Source organism: Patagioenas fasciata, chromosome 1, assembly GCF_037038585.1.
Source record: "Patagioenas fasciata isolate bPatFas1 chromosome 1, bPatFas1.hap1, whole genome shotgun sequence".
In the NCBI taxonomy this organism is placed as follows: domain Eukaryota; kingdom Metazoa; phylum Chordata; class Aves; order Columbiformes; family Columbidae; genus Patagioenas; species Patagioenas fasciata.
The window spans coordinates 108,702,679-108,717,782 of NC_092520.1; the positions used below are offsets into that span (position 1 = coordinate 108,702,679).

General features: G+C 37.0%; 1 protein-coding gene across 4 annotated transcripts in view; it reads right to left on the minus strand.

The window, feature by feature from the left end:
* The window catches only part of CDKL5 (cyclin dependent kinase like 5), a 130,422-nt gene that overhangs the window by 54,577 nt on the left and 60,741 nt on the right, over nucleotides 1-15,104 (minus strand). For all 4 annotated transcript variants that reach the window (XM_065857960.2, XM_065857945.2, XM_071812592.1 and 1 more), the window contains one exon: nucleotides 2,000-2,045. In XM_065857960.2, the coding sequence (XP_065714032.1) occupies nucleotides 2,000-2,045 (46 nt within the window). The remainder of the gene's footprint in view (nucleotides 1-1,999; nucleotides 2,046-15,104) is intronic.

A 15,104-nucleotide genomic window follows, 5' to 3' on the forward strand; every position in this document is an offset into this window, starting at 1 on the left:
TGTACTACAAAGACAGTCAGAGGAAGAGACAAGGAAGAGAAATTGTTTTTTCCAAGTAGGCAAAAGCAAAAAACAGGTTTGCAGGGGAGAGAAAATAACACAGGTCATGCAAATGCATATAATCATCATCAGAAGAGAGAAAAAAAAATAAAAAATCAAAATGCAGCAGGAGAGAAGAGGAAAACAAAATACTATCATCACAAATGTTTTGATTAAAAAAAATATATAATTTAGACCAATTTAAGTAATTTCATTTTAAAACTGAGTGCTTGGTGTTGGTTTGCATCAGCCTGATTACCTAATTTCAATCTATAACTAGACACTCTCTTTGCAGCATATTTAGCATGCATATGTCAAACAACAGCAAAAATTCAGTGAAACAAAAATGGCAATAGAAACAATTACCGTATATTCATATTTTTAATGAACTCCCATATTAACGAGACAGATGTGAAATGGGTTGAATCAAATCCATCAAAAGAACTTCTGTCATATTTCCAGAAACTTGTAAACAACTCCCTACAACTCTGAAAAGCAGTCATCAATCACGTAAACTGAAATTACGTAATACTTGTGGAAAGCCAGATTTAATGGCAATGTTGCATTTTTTTATTTTAATTTTTTGGTAGACAGGCTAATATAATCTCCTTCAGAGCTTAATACTGAGATTCGTTTATTAGGATCTATACTGAATAGCCATGTTGAGTTCCAGAAAGCAATTCTGAAGTACTCTCATGACCTGGTCAAGATGGTCACCACAATTATCTCCTACGTACTTTAATGGGGATTTAAAACTGATTTCTGAATAGCAGACCTAAAAGATTCATCAAATATATGCTTCAAGTGTCTGGCAAAATCAGCTGCAAAGCAAACAGTTCGCATTGCATAAAACAGACAAAAATCTGACTTTGCTGTGCCTGACTGAATATTCCAGTCCTTGCAACCAACAACAGCTCCGTGGCCACCAGGAATCCTATAACAATAACCAAAAAGAAAAGTTTGCTACAATGAAGTGGCTGGTTCTCCTTCAAACCACATCATTAGCCTTCAGCTAAAGCCTTGGTATACAGCAAATCATAGCTGCACCGCCTCAGAAAGGGATGACTCCTCTTGCTATTTCATACTTGGCTTCTCCTCCTGTTTGTGCTAGCACAGGAGCGGTCTGTGGAGCTTCTGATGTACATGAGGTAAACAGTTGCTCTCATGGTTGACTGCCAGTTTTTCCCAGGATGCTGGGATTCACTGTCCCCCAACAAGTGTACATCACAGAGTAAGTCTTGTCTTGTACAGATCTTTGGTTTCATTACTGCTGGGTGAGGAATAGGTGTGTGCAGCACTGGCAACGCTTTCCGTATGTCCTGCCTTCTGCCACTCACGTTGCCGTCCAAACTAAGCCCTGCAGGAGTGAGCTCATCCCCGCTCTCCACAAACTCAGCAACACTGGATAGAGTACCTAGAGGCTGCTGTGAGGGGGCAAATGGCAAGTTTCCTGTGGACAGTGAAGCCTGCCACGCTGAGCTCCCTCAAAACCTCTCACTGAACCTTGAGAGCTCCCCAATTCCTCTTTGTAGCACTGACCTTCTTGGTGACTTCTCCCAGTCTTCTCTATTTGCCCCTTCAAGTCCTCTGAACATTTAGATCCCCTCCCACAGAGGAAGGGTGATAAAGCCCAAAGACTGTGCAAGCCACTACCAAAGAGGAGTTTTTGCTATTTGCTGATCACACCTAGTCTCCAAGCTGTAGATCTTACTAGCGTATATGGCACCACTCTCTCAGCTATATTAAGACAGATGTGCTAAGAAAGAAAAGTCGTTATCTAGTTGGAGTGTATAATGCAGTCCCTAGGCAGCTATGAAGGACCAAGTGCCTTGAATATTCACAGAGCTAATAAATCATAATTTTTAAATCATGTCTTGATATATGAGACTTCTTATTTTAACTGGAGAGATATTAACAATGTAGTTATTGACATGAAAGATTATGCAGCAGGAAAGGTTACCTTCACTGTCTTTGAATTTCTTAATAGCCACAATTTCATGTGTCTCCTGTAAAACAAAAGCAAAGAAAGGGAAATGAGCAAGATCTGTTGTGTCTTCTCATCTTTCTTTTCCCCTGAGCATCAAAGAAAGAAAAAAAAAAAGCAGAGGAATTTTACAATGCAAAAGAAATAAATCATTACAAATCTGGTAAATACCTCAGTGATCAGGCCAAACGTAATACAGAACCACATGTAGCAGATACATCACAATTAATAACCCCAGTATGAAAACACAATGTTAAATGCTAAAAATTCCTATCTGTACCAGATATCCATTAAATTTTCAGAGGAGTTGCTTCTGTGACTCTTGTTGCCTAGTTATTCTGAGAGTCAAGATTTTATCTGTCCAAAATATGAGTGTGGGTACTTATCTTTGTGATATGTAATGAAAATACTGTACTAGAATGTGGCTAAAGCTTACAATGAGACCCGCAATTTTGGTTGCCAAAAGTTTGAGTTTTAAAGTCCAAATATCCACAAAGAAAATGATTTTCGTAAATTCTCTGTGCCTCCTTAAAAAAAAAGTTGTCATCTTAAGGGAAGCCTGTCCTAAACCAGAGTCCCTAATTACATCTGAAAGCGTTAATCAGTGGTTACTATACACTCATAGCTTAACACCTGCCTGTCTTCGCATTCCTCTAGTATTCTCTAGTCTCATAAAACCTGATCATCATAGGTCACATTTTTCTCTTCAATGAAGACATTTCTCTTGTTGTGTGAGCAGGAAGGTATTTAGCACATGGCCAAAACGTAGCCAATGTGACATGACTAGTGTAGGTCTGTTCATACAATGATGCAGCACCTGAATTTTAGTAACACAATGGGGAAGAAGCTTTAAGGTCAGAGAGTACAGGTGTGTGAGCAGGCAGGCAGCAGGCTACCCAGGTTACTTGATGAGCTAGATCTAGCTTATACACCTTTTCCAAACACCATGGTTTTCAAAAAAAGAAAAGAAAACAACAATATCCCACTATTAATAGCATACGAAGGATGGATTGGAGAACAGCAATGAAAAAGTGAAGTCTTTCTGGAATACCTGAAGATATGTCCATAACCAAGTATTGAATAACACAAAGATTTTTCACTTCAAATTTTTTATATACATATATATATGTTTAAGTACAAGTGTCTGTGTATAACTTGTATGGTGGGTTTTGTTTGGTTGGCTGGGGTTTTTTAAGTCCTTTGATCATCAATCATAGATCTATCAGAAAAACCTGGAAGAATTATATTCTGTATTGATTTAAGTGACGCAACTATATCTACGTTGCATTGAAGAAGGTTAGTTCAGCAGAAGGAGCACATGCTACCACTTCAGAGAGAACTCAAACTGACTCCCTGCTACTGAAACCTGCCCTTCATACACACTGGTCTAATTGGAAGGCTGATACATTCCATAAATTCAGCTGAGATACTACAAAGGTCCAAGCACTACCATTTGCTCAAACAATTTACAGAATAGCAAAGAAAAGGATGTCAGAATTGAGGACATAACAAGCATTTCAGGTTCAGATTGATTCTGAAAGGCTTGTCTATAGCTTTTAAATCAAATACAGTTCCTAAATATTTTTTTCAGGAAGTTTACAAACAGAATAGTTTAAATTAAACTGAAAATACTATTTTACTAATTGTATTGTTACTACTAAGTCATAGTATTGTGATATTTATTAACTCTATAGTAATAATAGTAATAGTTACTAACACTATGAAGGAACATGGCTAAGAGTGTGAGTAAATTTAGCTTATTTGACTCCTGGTATCTGCTGTTAGGTGCTCCAGCTAATTAAGCCTCTCAAAGGTTTTTCAGAAAAGGAACACTGTAATTGCCTTCAAAAGCCTCTGCTGACTATGACATGCCAATGTTTAGACAGCATGCATACAAGCGCTTTGCAGAAGAGCCAAATTTATCCATTAGCATTACATTCCTATTTCACGTGTAGATGTTTTGGCAACCATCAAAAGGTTGCACTTTTTTTTTCTTGAAGTAATGGCCAAGTACACTGAAAAATGTAGGAATGAAAAGCTGTTGCCTCACACAGACAGCAATTGTGCACCATTCACAAAATCCAGTCCACGTGGCTTACCTGCCATACGCTGCTGTCTCTGATATGTATAGTGCATGTGATTATTTGGAAATTAAGTTTTAAAAGATCCTGGGTCACAGTCTTGCAAAGACTTATGTAAAATACACTATCAAATGTCCTGTAGGATTGTGACTACTCACAATATTTAAAGCATGAGTGGCTCTATGAAGAACAGGAACATAAAGACCTCAGCAACACACGTAAGGAAGAAAAAGTTATTAAAACACTTCGAAATACTATAATATTTAAGAAATTTTCATTTGAAAAGCTTTATTGCTTGTATTATTCCATTAAACTAATTAATGGTGTCATAATTAAGCAACCAAGAATTTACATATGACATATTCCCTATCTTAAAACAAAACAAACCCAATGAAACACCACAAACGTTTAAATAACCTGAAGTGAAACAACACAAAAATAAGACTAGATAATAGGTGGTTTGAGGAGTTACACTAGTAACATTTTGTTCCTCCTTAGGAAGGGGCATTCTTGCCCAGGTTTCTTGGAGGACTTCATCCTATCTAAATGGTATTCTCTAGGAATCAGCTACTCTTGAAGCAGTCAAGACAAAGCTAAAATGGAAACAAAGACACTGAAGATTACTGTGTATGGATTTTGAAATACAATGCACCTGGCTTGTCGAAAAGTCTGGAACTTGCCTGTGATGTGGAACACCTACAAAACAGTAGGGTTTCAGAGTGCTCCCTCAGGCAGGACAAAAACTGAAGCTGAGTGCACATTTTCCACTTTTTGGTTGAGTGCTCTAAACCAACTAAATAGTTTACACGAGGTGACATAAAAATAGTAAATCCTCATCGACCCTGTTTTAAACTAGTTTCCAAAGGAAGAATCCATCTGAAATTTTCTGTTTGTCTGTCCCTCCATTTGCCACCACCACTAGTAATTTTGAACTAGATGTCAAGTTTCAACCAAACTTTATAGAGAAATGGCAGTTTTAAGAAGATTAAAAAAAAAAAAAAAATCTTAAATTTGTCAGCCATATATAGAATATCCTACCTTGGGGGAAGAGCTCAATCTCCTACGCACTGCATTATGTTGCAGACAAGCAGCACATGTAGCCTGTGCAACAAACTAACACACATAGCTTTTGATCAGCCATTGTACATATTTGTCACTTACACAAACTAATACAGAATAAGATTGGAAAACACGGAATACATTTTGTATACAGACCAATGTTGCAGGCATATAGCAGGGGTGGTAAAAGTGTAGTTGCTGGATTAGAAGAGATATCCTGGAGCTTTCAGACGACACAGGCCAAAGCTGAAGTTTCAAACAAGCACCAACCATGCTAGGTGCAAAGCAACCAGATACCACATTGCTAAACCCTGAGAAAATGGATGGAATCAGGGATACAAGAAAAGCAGGGCCTTAAGCAATGAGGGGAATCAACAGTGAAAATTCAAGCTCCTGTGGGAATCTGAAAGGTTCTTTACAGATCAAATTTAGACTTTGTTACTTAAACCTTTACTTCAAAGTCCTTTTGGAGATCTGAGCTCCCCAGTCAATCTGGTTCTCTGCTCCTCAAAAACAGGCAAAATGGTCATTCTCCAAAACAGAATTCTCATTCTCTAAAGTATCTTTTTTACATTTCAAAAGTGTTTTTTTTTCAAGACTGTACTCTGAAACAAAATGGTACTGAAAACAACGTTCAGTCTGATTGTGGAAACCTTCCTTACACAAGAGCTCAGTATCCAACTCCTAACACGAAAAATTCTCGTATCTGACTAATGTGTTGTCTAGATAGATACGCTGTTACTAGTTGATTCAATGTTTTAAGACTTCAATGAATATCAAGGAAATAATCCTAAATATTCTGTGATCTTTATGGAATACAGAATATCCTTTCTGATCACTGCTATTTACTACTAGCTTATATAATGAAGTATGAAAATTTGAGTTCCCTTAGCTGTAGTTTTGCTTCACTCAGCTACATTTATTACTAAGCATCTCATTATCTTGTTCTACTAAAAAATTCTGGCCTCAATATTTCACTTTACATTCTGAGGCAATGGCAAATTTGCAAACACACAAGTCAAACCTCTCTTAAAATTGGTACGACCTCTGCTTACTGAGAACATATATTATAAGCACTTTGTGTTACAAAACTATAGGAAAAGCACTGTTCTACACTTACACATGCAACAACAGATTAATGTAACTGAAAACACTTTGTGTGAAAGTTAAGGACATACTCAAATTGATTATTCAGACTCCATGATTATCTGTGTCTAAAATGGGGCAAAATATGTCTGTTCTCCATGCACAAACCTGCTAGTACCACCTAATAGGAATAAGTCAAAAACTGCTTAATCCATGTCTGTTTCCTTTATGCATAAATATACAGAGAGGAGAAATGAGATACTTGTTCATGGGAAAAGCTTATCTCCAGTTCTGGAGATGGGGACGACTTCATGCTAGGGCTCAATCCTTTACTTCAAAATATGCATGAGAATTGCCTCTGGAGAAACATGTGATGTACCATCAGTCCACTTAGCCACAAATGAGAGGTGAGTATGTTCATAGGTTCTCACAGCTCTTTGGCTGCACACCCAGAGATTTCTCTACCAGGTTTCCTCACAAGACTGTAATACCTCATACTTCCTCTCACCAGTATCAAACTAGATGAGCTTCCTGATTTAAAAGAATTTAATTTTATTTCATTTAAAGGATGTTGTCTCTATACAAGACATAACAGCAATTTTCTGAAACAGTGCAGGACTGTATCTCTGTTGATTACTGAAAAATCCTTGATGTTAATGATGGGAGTACTCAAGAAAAACGGTACTCCTCAGCATAAATCAAGATCTTAGAACTATTCTTCTCTGGAAGGAAAAACATTTCCTACCAAACTATATCCTGTTCTTCAAAATATCATGTGACAAAAACATTTCTGCAAATGTTTTTCCTTATTTTGTTTCAAAGGTTTCCTTTTTCTTTTGCATATCAAGGAAAATTTGACACAAAGTACGAGTACATAAAAAGATTGTTGAAAATAGATAAGATGATGTCCTTCAGAAACTTACATCATTCAGCTCTAATTCTACTGCCTCATTGTACATGATTACGAGAATTTCTCACATATGGATTTTTTAAGCAACCAAAAGAATAAGTGTTTAGAAAAATCAACAAACTTGAGTAGAGACAGTGACAGTCAATACTGACCACATGCCATGGAGAAGCATCATGTTGCTGCCTTACTTGGGCAGAGCTGCTCCAGCAACATCTAGTACATCACATCTGGGTTTTATGCTGATAAATCAAGTGGCATATTAAGATATGATATGGCATGTTCTGTGATTGGCTCATGGTTTCTATCTGTCCAAGTATGAGGCTATAAGGCCTAAAGATAATAGCATGCCTAACTTCTGCTAGAAAAACTGAAATCAATCACATAGGCTACTAGAGATATTTACATTTTACAAAAATAATCTAGAAGCAGAAAAGAAACTGTGATCTGACCCTCACTGATTCTTAATTACAGCCACACAATTTAATTTGTCACAGACACACTGGAAAAATTAACAAAATTCTGCCAAACATATCCCACAGCTAATGGCTCTTCTGAACAAAGTAGTACAGTTTGACTTCAATAAGCACAATTATGTTATTTAAGATTTAAGTGTTCAGCATAGATCTTTCAATAATCTTAACTCCAGCAAAAAATCACAGAACATTAGGCAATCACCAGCAAGGCAACAGAAGCTCATGAAACCACTACCAGACAGTAAAGCATTTGTTCTGCAATGAGTCACTTAAAGTCCCTCATGAAAATCAGGGTCTGTGATTTAGAAACTTTGTCAGCTGTTTAAAGAAGGCTTTGCCCACTTCTTCACCACGATCAGGTGGCCTGGGACAAAGTCTTCATTACAATGCCACAGTTACTGGTCTTACCTCTAATTCTGAACCGCAGTCTCAACCACACTGTCATCCATCTCAGAAAAGACCTCCATATATTTGACACACTTCTCCACACAAAGGGAAACCTCACCCCTCTCTGTCTTTCAAGATCATCCTTCCTGAAGTGCTCATATCCATCCATCCATCATATAGCTCCAGTAGTAATTCTATTTTAACAATTTTTAAATATGAAGTAAATTATCATTTCAGAGCACAAGCTAGAATAGGATTTCCCAAGCTTAATTTGCTCAGTTTACCATTAACCTAGAAAGAAAAACTGGCTATCTTGGTGCTGAAGAAAACAACAACAACAAAAACAATGCAAACAAAAACCCACCAAAACAAACAAACAAAAAACCCCCAACAAAGCCCAAACCAAACACCAGCAGCAGCTACTGTCACGTCCATGCTGCAGACTTACATGTGAGGTTTGCCCTAACTTTAACTTTCCCTCTCATGCACAAAGGGCAGCAACAACTCCTCGGTGTTCTGGAGTAGGCCTAAAACCACCAGAAGTGCTAATCACCTATTCACATACCAAACAGCCATTCCAAATCTGCTCTGCAACAAAAGCAAGAGCCATGGTTGAAGTTATTCTTGGTTTAAATACATTAATTTGAAAGAGAGTACACATTAGTAATGATCAACTTTCCCACATCTGGGGGAAAGCCCAAGATACAATGAGAAGCTTTATGTTCAGTGTTGCCAATTAAAAAAAAAAAAAAAAAAAAAAAAAAATTTAAACTGACATCTGCTTTTTTCCCCCCTATTTTGGGCATGCAAAATAGTGTTACACTGTCTTGACCATGCAATTCTGTAGATAAAAGATGTTACCAAATGTAATCAACACCTTTGGTAATTTGGTCTCAGCTCATTGATACACTTGGCTGTAGAACATTTCATAGATGTCTACATTAACCCTAAGAATCTGCCATTCAACATCCTCTTTATCATACGGTATCTTCTCTCCTTTCTCCTCAAGTAGCACTAAGCCTCACAAACATCCCTTTTGCTTCTTTCAGATCTTTAATGATAATATTCTTGTGTTGTTCCCTAGGGAAGGGATGATAAAGCTGAACAGGAAATGCCACCTGTAATTTTTAGCCTCAGTTCTCTGGCTACTTCTTCCATTAGACAACAGTATTATGGAGAGAAAACAACTATTTTCTCCCCAAATGGGTTAGTGGCATTTACAAAAAAACATCTTTTTGCTCTCTAGTTTTTTTCCCCTCAATCAAGAGAGATTTTTGATAAGAGCATAATATCAGCAAGGTAAAATTCTAGGGCATCCTGAAACAGAGAAAGCTCTATAGATGCAAGTTGATACTATTTTCTTGTTCTCAATCTTTAAGCTGTTTTAGCACTAAAATAAGGCAGGATAATTTTTCCTGATATTTTATTGATCTCTTCTGACTCTTAACCTACCAGCCTGATGGATACTCTACAGAATCGTCAAGCAATGCTCTTTCCTACTTCCCTTTCAATCTAGCTATCTTTTCAAAATGTTTTTTTTCCGGTATGAATACTGATGTGGGTTTCAGTGGACAACTTCCTTTTTTCTCCAAGTTTCCACATTCAGGTTTGCAGATAAAGAAAAGCTTTTCTTCTCTAGGATTACACAAACAGTACATTTTTTGGACAATAAGATGGAAATTCTTGTCTCTTAAGTAAACAGACATTTTGCTCTGCCAAGCATTCCTTTCAGAGATTTTTTTTCTTCTTTATAGAAGAGCATTAAGGCTTAAAATTCAGTCCAGACTGCTTAAAAGAAAAGAGAGGAGGCAAGATCGATACCTCAAACACACCTGGGTTTTACTGATGGCTGTTGCAGAGGTCAGAGGAACAGGAGGGCTGCCCCTACACAAGCTGCATGGTCACTTAGTTAACTTGAGAAGCACATCATACATGAGGAAGTAAAGGAACCTGCACCCAATGAAGGCTTCAGATACTGCTAACAAAAGAAGAAAAGGCAGCTAAGTCTTCATAAAAACAGCATTTCTACAGATGAAATTTCAGTTTTGGAGCTAGATTGAGAAAGAGTGTTTGTGGACTTATTTCAAGTAGTTTCTGGAATACTAAGGACTCATGAATAGATCCGTTTTTTATCTTTACCTCAAGAACAGGAGAAAAAAGTCTAAACATCATACAAGTTCCAGGAAGATTAAAAAAACCCTATTTGAACAAAAATTGCCCCTACAGATAAAACTATTTAATACATCCCAGTTTTAGATCTTGCACACACACAGGTGCTTTTAAACCACACACAAAAAAACATGCATAATTTAAGTTCACTGTGAAAGTTTGCCCAAACATGACAAATGAATACTTCCTGAAAAAAGGGGAAGAACAATGGTGTCTTCATCTCACCAAGTTTATTGTCCCAAACACTGGATAAAAAAAGTGCAGAATGAAGAGCTGATGGTCAGGGAATATATAGGCTAAAGAGATTAGAAAAAGATTAGACAAATGCAGGCTAAGAACAGACTGGAAGAGAGAACATGGAAAAGGTACCTAGACTTAGAAGTCAGTACTAAAACCAATATAACAAACAAGCAAATGAATCTGTGAACATATAAAATTTTAGTGGAATCCAATTTTACTGAAAGCAGAGGAATGGTGAGAATTCAGAAATAGCTGCAAACCCACTAAAACCACAGATGAGTCTCATTTCACAGTGTTCTGGTATGCATGGGGGATGAAAGGAACAGGTTACTAGCTACACCATCTCAAATACTAGAAGCTGACAGCTGTGTGACAACTGTGGGGGTATCCATATGGTGTTATATGATGAGTTTTGTATTTGAGAAGTCTAGAAAATTATGGGCAAAAAAGTTTCTCACAGTGTATATAAGCAAGGCAGTATTTGAGGGGAAAAGGTAGCATACTTTAATTAGAAAGACTGGCGCATGCAAAAGAAACTGAAACCCTTCTGCAAGTCTATAATAGAAAAAGCAATCTCCAAAACCAAATTTAAACTGAGAACAAGTATATTCTGTGATTAAAAAGACTCAACAAATCAACAGAAAACCTCAACTATTTCCTAAGGTAAAGTGCATCTCATGTAGCTTCAGTGAGCTAGGAGTTACATATCTAATATGCTTTGTCAAGGCTTTCCCCACAGCTAGTAAAAGCAGGGAAGGGAGAGAAGATTCGGCCAGGTTAGTGATTTTAACCACTTCCAGATGGTACAACTTGTTTTTTGGATGTTAGACTCCGTCAATTTATATAAACTAGGGGGCCTGGTTATGTAAGACCTACGCACCAACACAGTGGGTGAGATTAAGTCCCCCAAGTTACTTGACTTTGCAACCCTTCTGCCTGTTTTATTTTTTCCATGCATGTACAAACTTACATGCAAGTGTTTTTAAGGTACACTTCAGAAATACTGATCAACGCTAGCAACTTCAGAAATATTATGTTCTCTGTATCAGTATTATTTGAGTTCCATTGCTACATTAATATCATCACAGTCCATTGGACTGTGTTTGTAATACCCATGCTGGCAACACAAATAAAGCATAACCAACTGTGCTACTGAAGTGAGAACATCTCCATTGCCAATGTAACTGCGCAGCGTCAATTCTCACATCCCACAAAGCAATCTGGCATAGCTAACAGCAGGACCAGAATTGCTGAAGCTCATCCTTCTTCTTTATCCTGCACATTAGAGAATAACATGCATATTCCCTTATGAGTATATTCATGAAGCTATAAATATCTCTGCTATGAGCTTTGCATTTCCTTTTCCTGGTATAATTGAAGGTACTCCCTGAGATCACTAACTAAAGCTTTAAAATCTTGCAAAGGAGGCCCCATTAGAAGTAGCTCTTTTCTTTACATTAAGCTTCCAGAAGAACATTTCAGATCCTGGAGTATGAGCACAAAGATTTACATGAGAAGCTGTCATAAGAAAAATATGGATTTAGAATATATCTTATATAGTGATATCCTAGAGCTATATTCCTCTCAGTTCCAAAGCACCATAGAGATTCATCTAAACCGAAACTAAAAAAACAAACAAAAAAACCACAAAAAACCAAAAAAAAAACCCAAAAAAACAAAAAACAAAAGTAACAATTGGAAGAGTTTTTAGATTCTTTGGGGAGTAAAGGTCTCAAATCTTTTACTTAGTAAAATTTCTCATTAATATTTAATAACAGTACTGATACCTCAGATTTGATTAAGGAGATTAAAAACATTTAATATAACTGGATTAATCTGCAAAATTCCAACAGCTAAAACTGTACAAGTAAGCTTGGACCTTCATTACAGTACTTGGTCTAAACTAGATGCAGATATGAAAACAAAGCTTCTTCAGAGGAAAGTTGCTCTCTGTCCTTTGTAAACTGATATAGTAGCAAGCTGTCTGCTGGCACAGAGCGTAAACAAAAGCTCTAACAGCAGTTTCTTTACTAGCATTTTTCTTTTGTACGTGCTAAATCTGGCTATGTTTCATTTTAACACAATTCTGGATTTTGTTGTTGTTGTTTTGTTTTGGTTTGGTTGGGGTGTTTTTGGGTTTTTTGTGTGTGTGTTTTTGTTGGGTTGGTTGGTTGTGTTTTGTTTAGTTTTGTTTTATTTCAATGACATTACAAGGTAAGATTAGATAGCCACAACTCTGGGTGTGATGAATAATACAAAAGAACATTAACAAGTGAATCACTAACTACTCTAAATCCAGTTAAAATCCTCATTGAAAAACAACAACAACAACCACCAAACAAATAAAACAAACCAACCAACTAACTCCCACAATCACTAAAAACCCAGAATCAGTCTCCTCACAAAGATTTCATTCAGGTACTATAATGTGAATAGTCAACTATCACCACCTCTTGAAAAAAGAAAAGGTGGACTTGCAAAATGTTAATTGTTAAGCTGCCCTAACCTAAAAATCAACTGGGGAAAAAAACCCAAAACAAACATGGACAAAAGTTCCCTGGACCTAATTATTCCTTTACTTTTGTCTTTCCACAGATTTATTCTTTGTAAGAATAAGCTATACCCTCATAATTTGATTCCTAGCCAGACATTTTCAGAGAACGCATGTTCTACCATTGAAACATTCTGGGAATTTTTTATGGCTCTAGTTCTACAGTAAACAAAGACTTTTTCTTCCTAAATAGCTCAGAAGTGGTAAAAGACCGCCTTCTTTCATGCAAACATGTTTAAGGAAAAAGCACAAGATGCTTTAGCAATGAGGATAATTTTTCAGAAAGTTCCTGAAACGATCTTCAGACGAAGAGACAAGTGAAAGCTGAGAAAATAAAATCACAAGACTTCAGTTGTGAATTTTTTTAATTCAGATTTTTGTTAAAGACTTATACACTTTTGCTGACTATTTTAATAAAAAGAATAATTTTAATTTGCATTTCAGATTGAGTCATAAGTGTCCAGTTCTCCCCATATACATAAAAATAAAAAGGACCAGCATGAGTCTGCTAACTAGTACATATAAAAATCTGCTAAGAGGCAACAGAAAGAATGGGCCAGCTATCAGTTTCTAAATGTACCAGAAGAGACCACTTGCTGTAACTCATTAACTAAACACATGTGTGTATACACTTGTGCATGGCTCTGTACATGTACACATGTGAAATTGAAAGGACATTGGTCAAGCACTCGAAGCTAATCTTCTGCAATATACATTAAACAGTATCAACTTCACTGAGAACCACAGTGAACAGAAAGTGAAAAACACTAGAGACAGAGTGATCTCCCTCAATTTACTACTCTGATACTGATATCATCTGATAGATCTGGTTTGCAGTCTCTATTTTATGTGATCTGGGAAACATGGTTGAAGGGGGCACTACATTCCAGAATTTCTAAATAGAAATACCATCTCTTCCTTTTTTTTTTTTTTTTTTCCTCCCACCTGTTAGAGTCCATGGGATAGATGTTATTCGGCCTCTCTTAAGCCTTCCTAAAGGTAAATATCAAAGTTCCTATTGATTCTCTTTTGCTCCCCAAACAGTTTTGATTCCTTAACACTATTGCAGTTACAGTAGTGGAAAGCATGAGGACTTAAATATTAGAACAGGTTCAGAACGAAGGCTGCAATTCCACCAGATAGCATCTTCTATACATTTCTTAACCCCATTCTTCACTAGCTGGTACTCTGAGGGGAACAAAGAAGAACACACCGCTCAGATGAATTTTTCACGCAAACCATCACAGGAAATTTGATCCTGTAGAAGCAGCAGCTCATCAGCTTTATTCTGCAGATGGCATTGCCTGTAACATATTTCTGTGCATAAACATGGCATTGCTCCATCTCTGTTGAAAATGTTAATTGATTTCAAAAAGATAGCTTGCCTCCTCATCCAGGCATGTACTGTCAAAAGAGAAGGTAGGTGTAACCAGACAAACATGGGGTTTTTTGGTCCTATAGAATTTCATCTTGCCACACCTCAGTGCATGATTACACTTATGTCATCTACCTCTGTTACACCTGAAAATCTCACAATTTACAAAAAGTCACTCTACAGCCAAAAGGAAAACTGGTAATGATGGTAACCTTCTTCAGTCAAGGTTAAGTTTAAGAAAAACTGCTTTGCACTTCATTTTCAGCACACTGGAATCTGTAGTAATCTTCTGTTATTAGAACTGTATGTAAAAATATACTTCATAACACATATTTGGGAAGGAGTTCTTCTCAATATTATAAAGACTGTGGACTGAAAGATTAGGAGATAAAGCAGCCCCCAAACTAAGCTTTCTCTCTCAAGGCCTTTTACGGTCAACTGATACTCTGCTCCAGAAGTATGTAACAGACCAGGCTAACTAGAAACAGGATATTGGGGGAGGAATTGAGAGAGTATGTACATAAGCACGTACAAGCACAAGAAGAAGCTGCACAATGAGGTTTCAAAAATAATTTGTACTGACAGAGAAAACTGTTCCCAGGATGGTGCTCTAATAGTAAAACTGGGGAAAACATTATGCCAAGCCTAGAAGGCTGCAGCACAGCTGACTCGCAAGCAGACCCTGCATCCAGACAAGAAGAGGGTGGCACAAGGTTGCAGCTTATAACATATACCAGCCTTTCTCCTGTT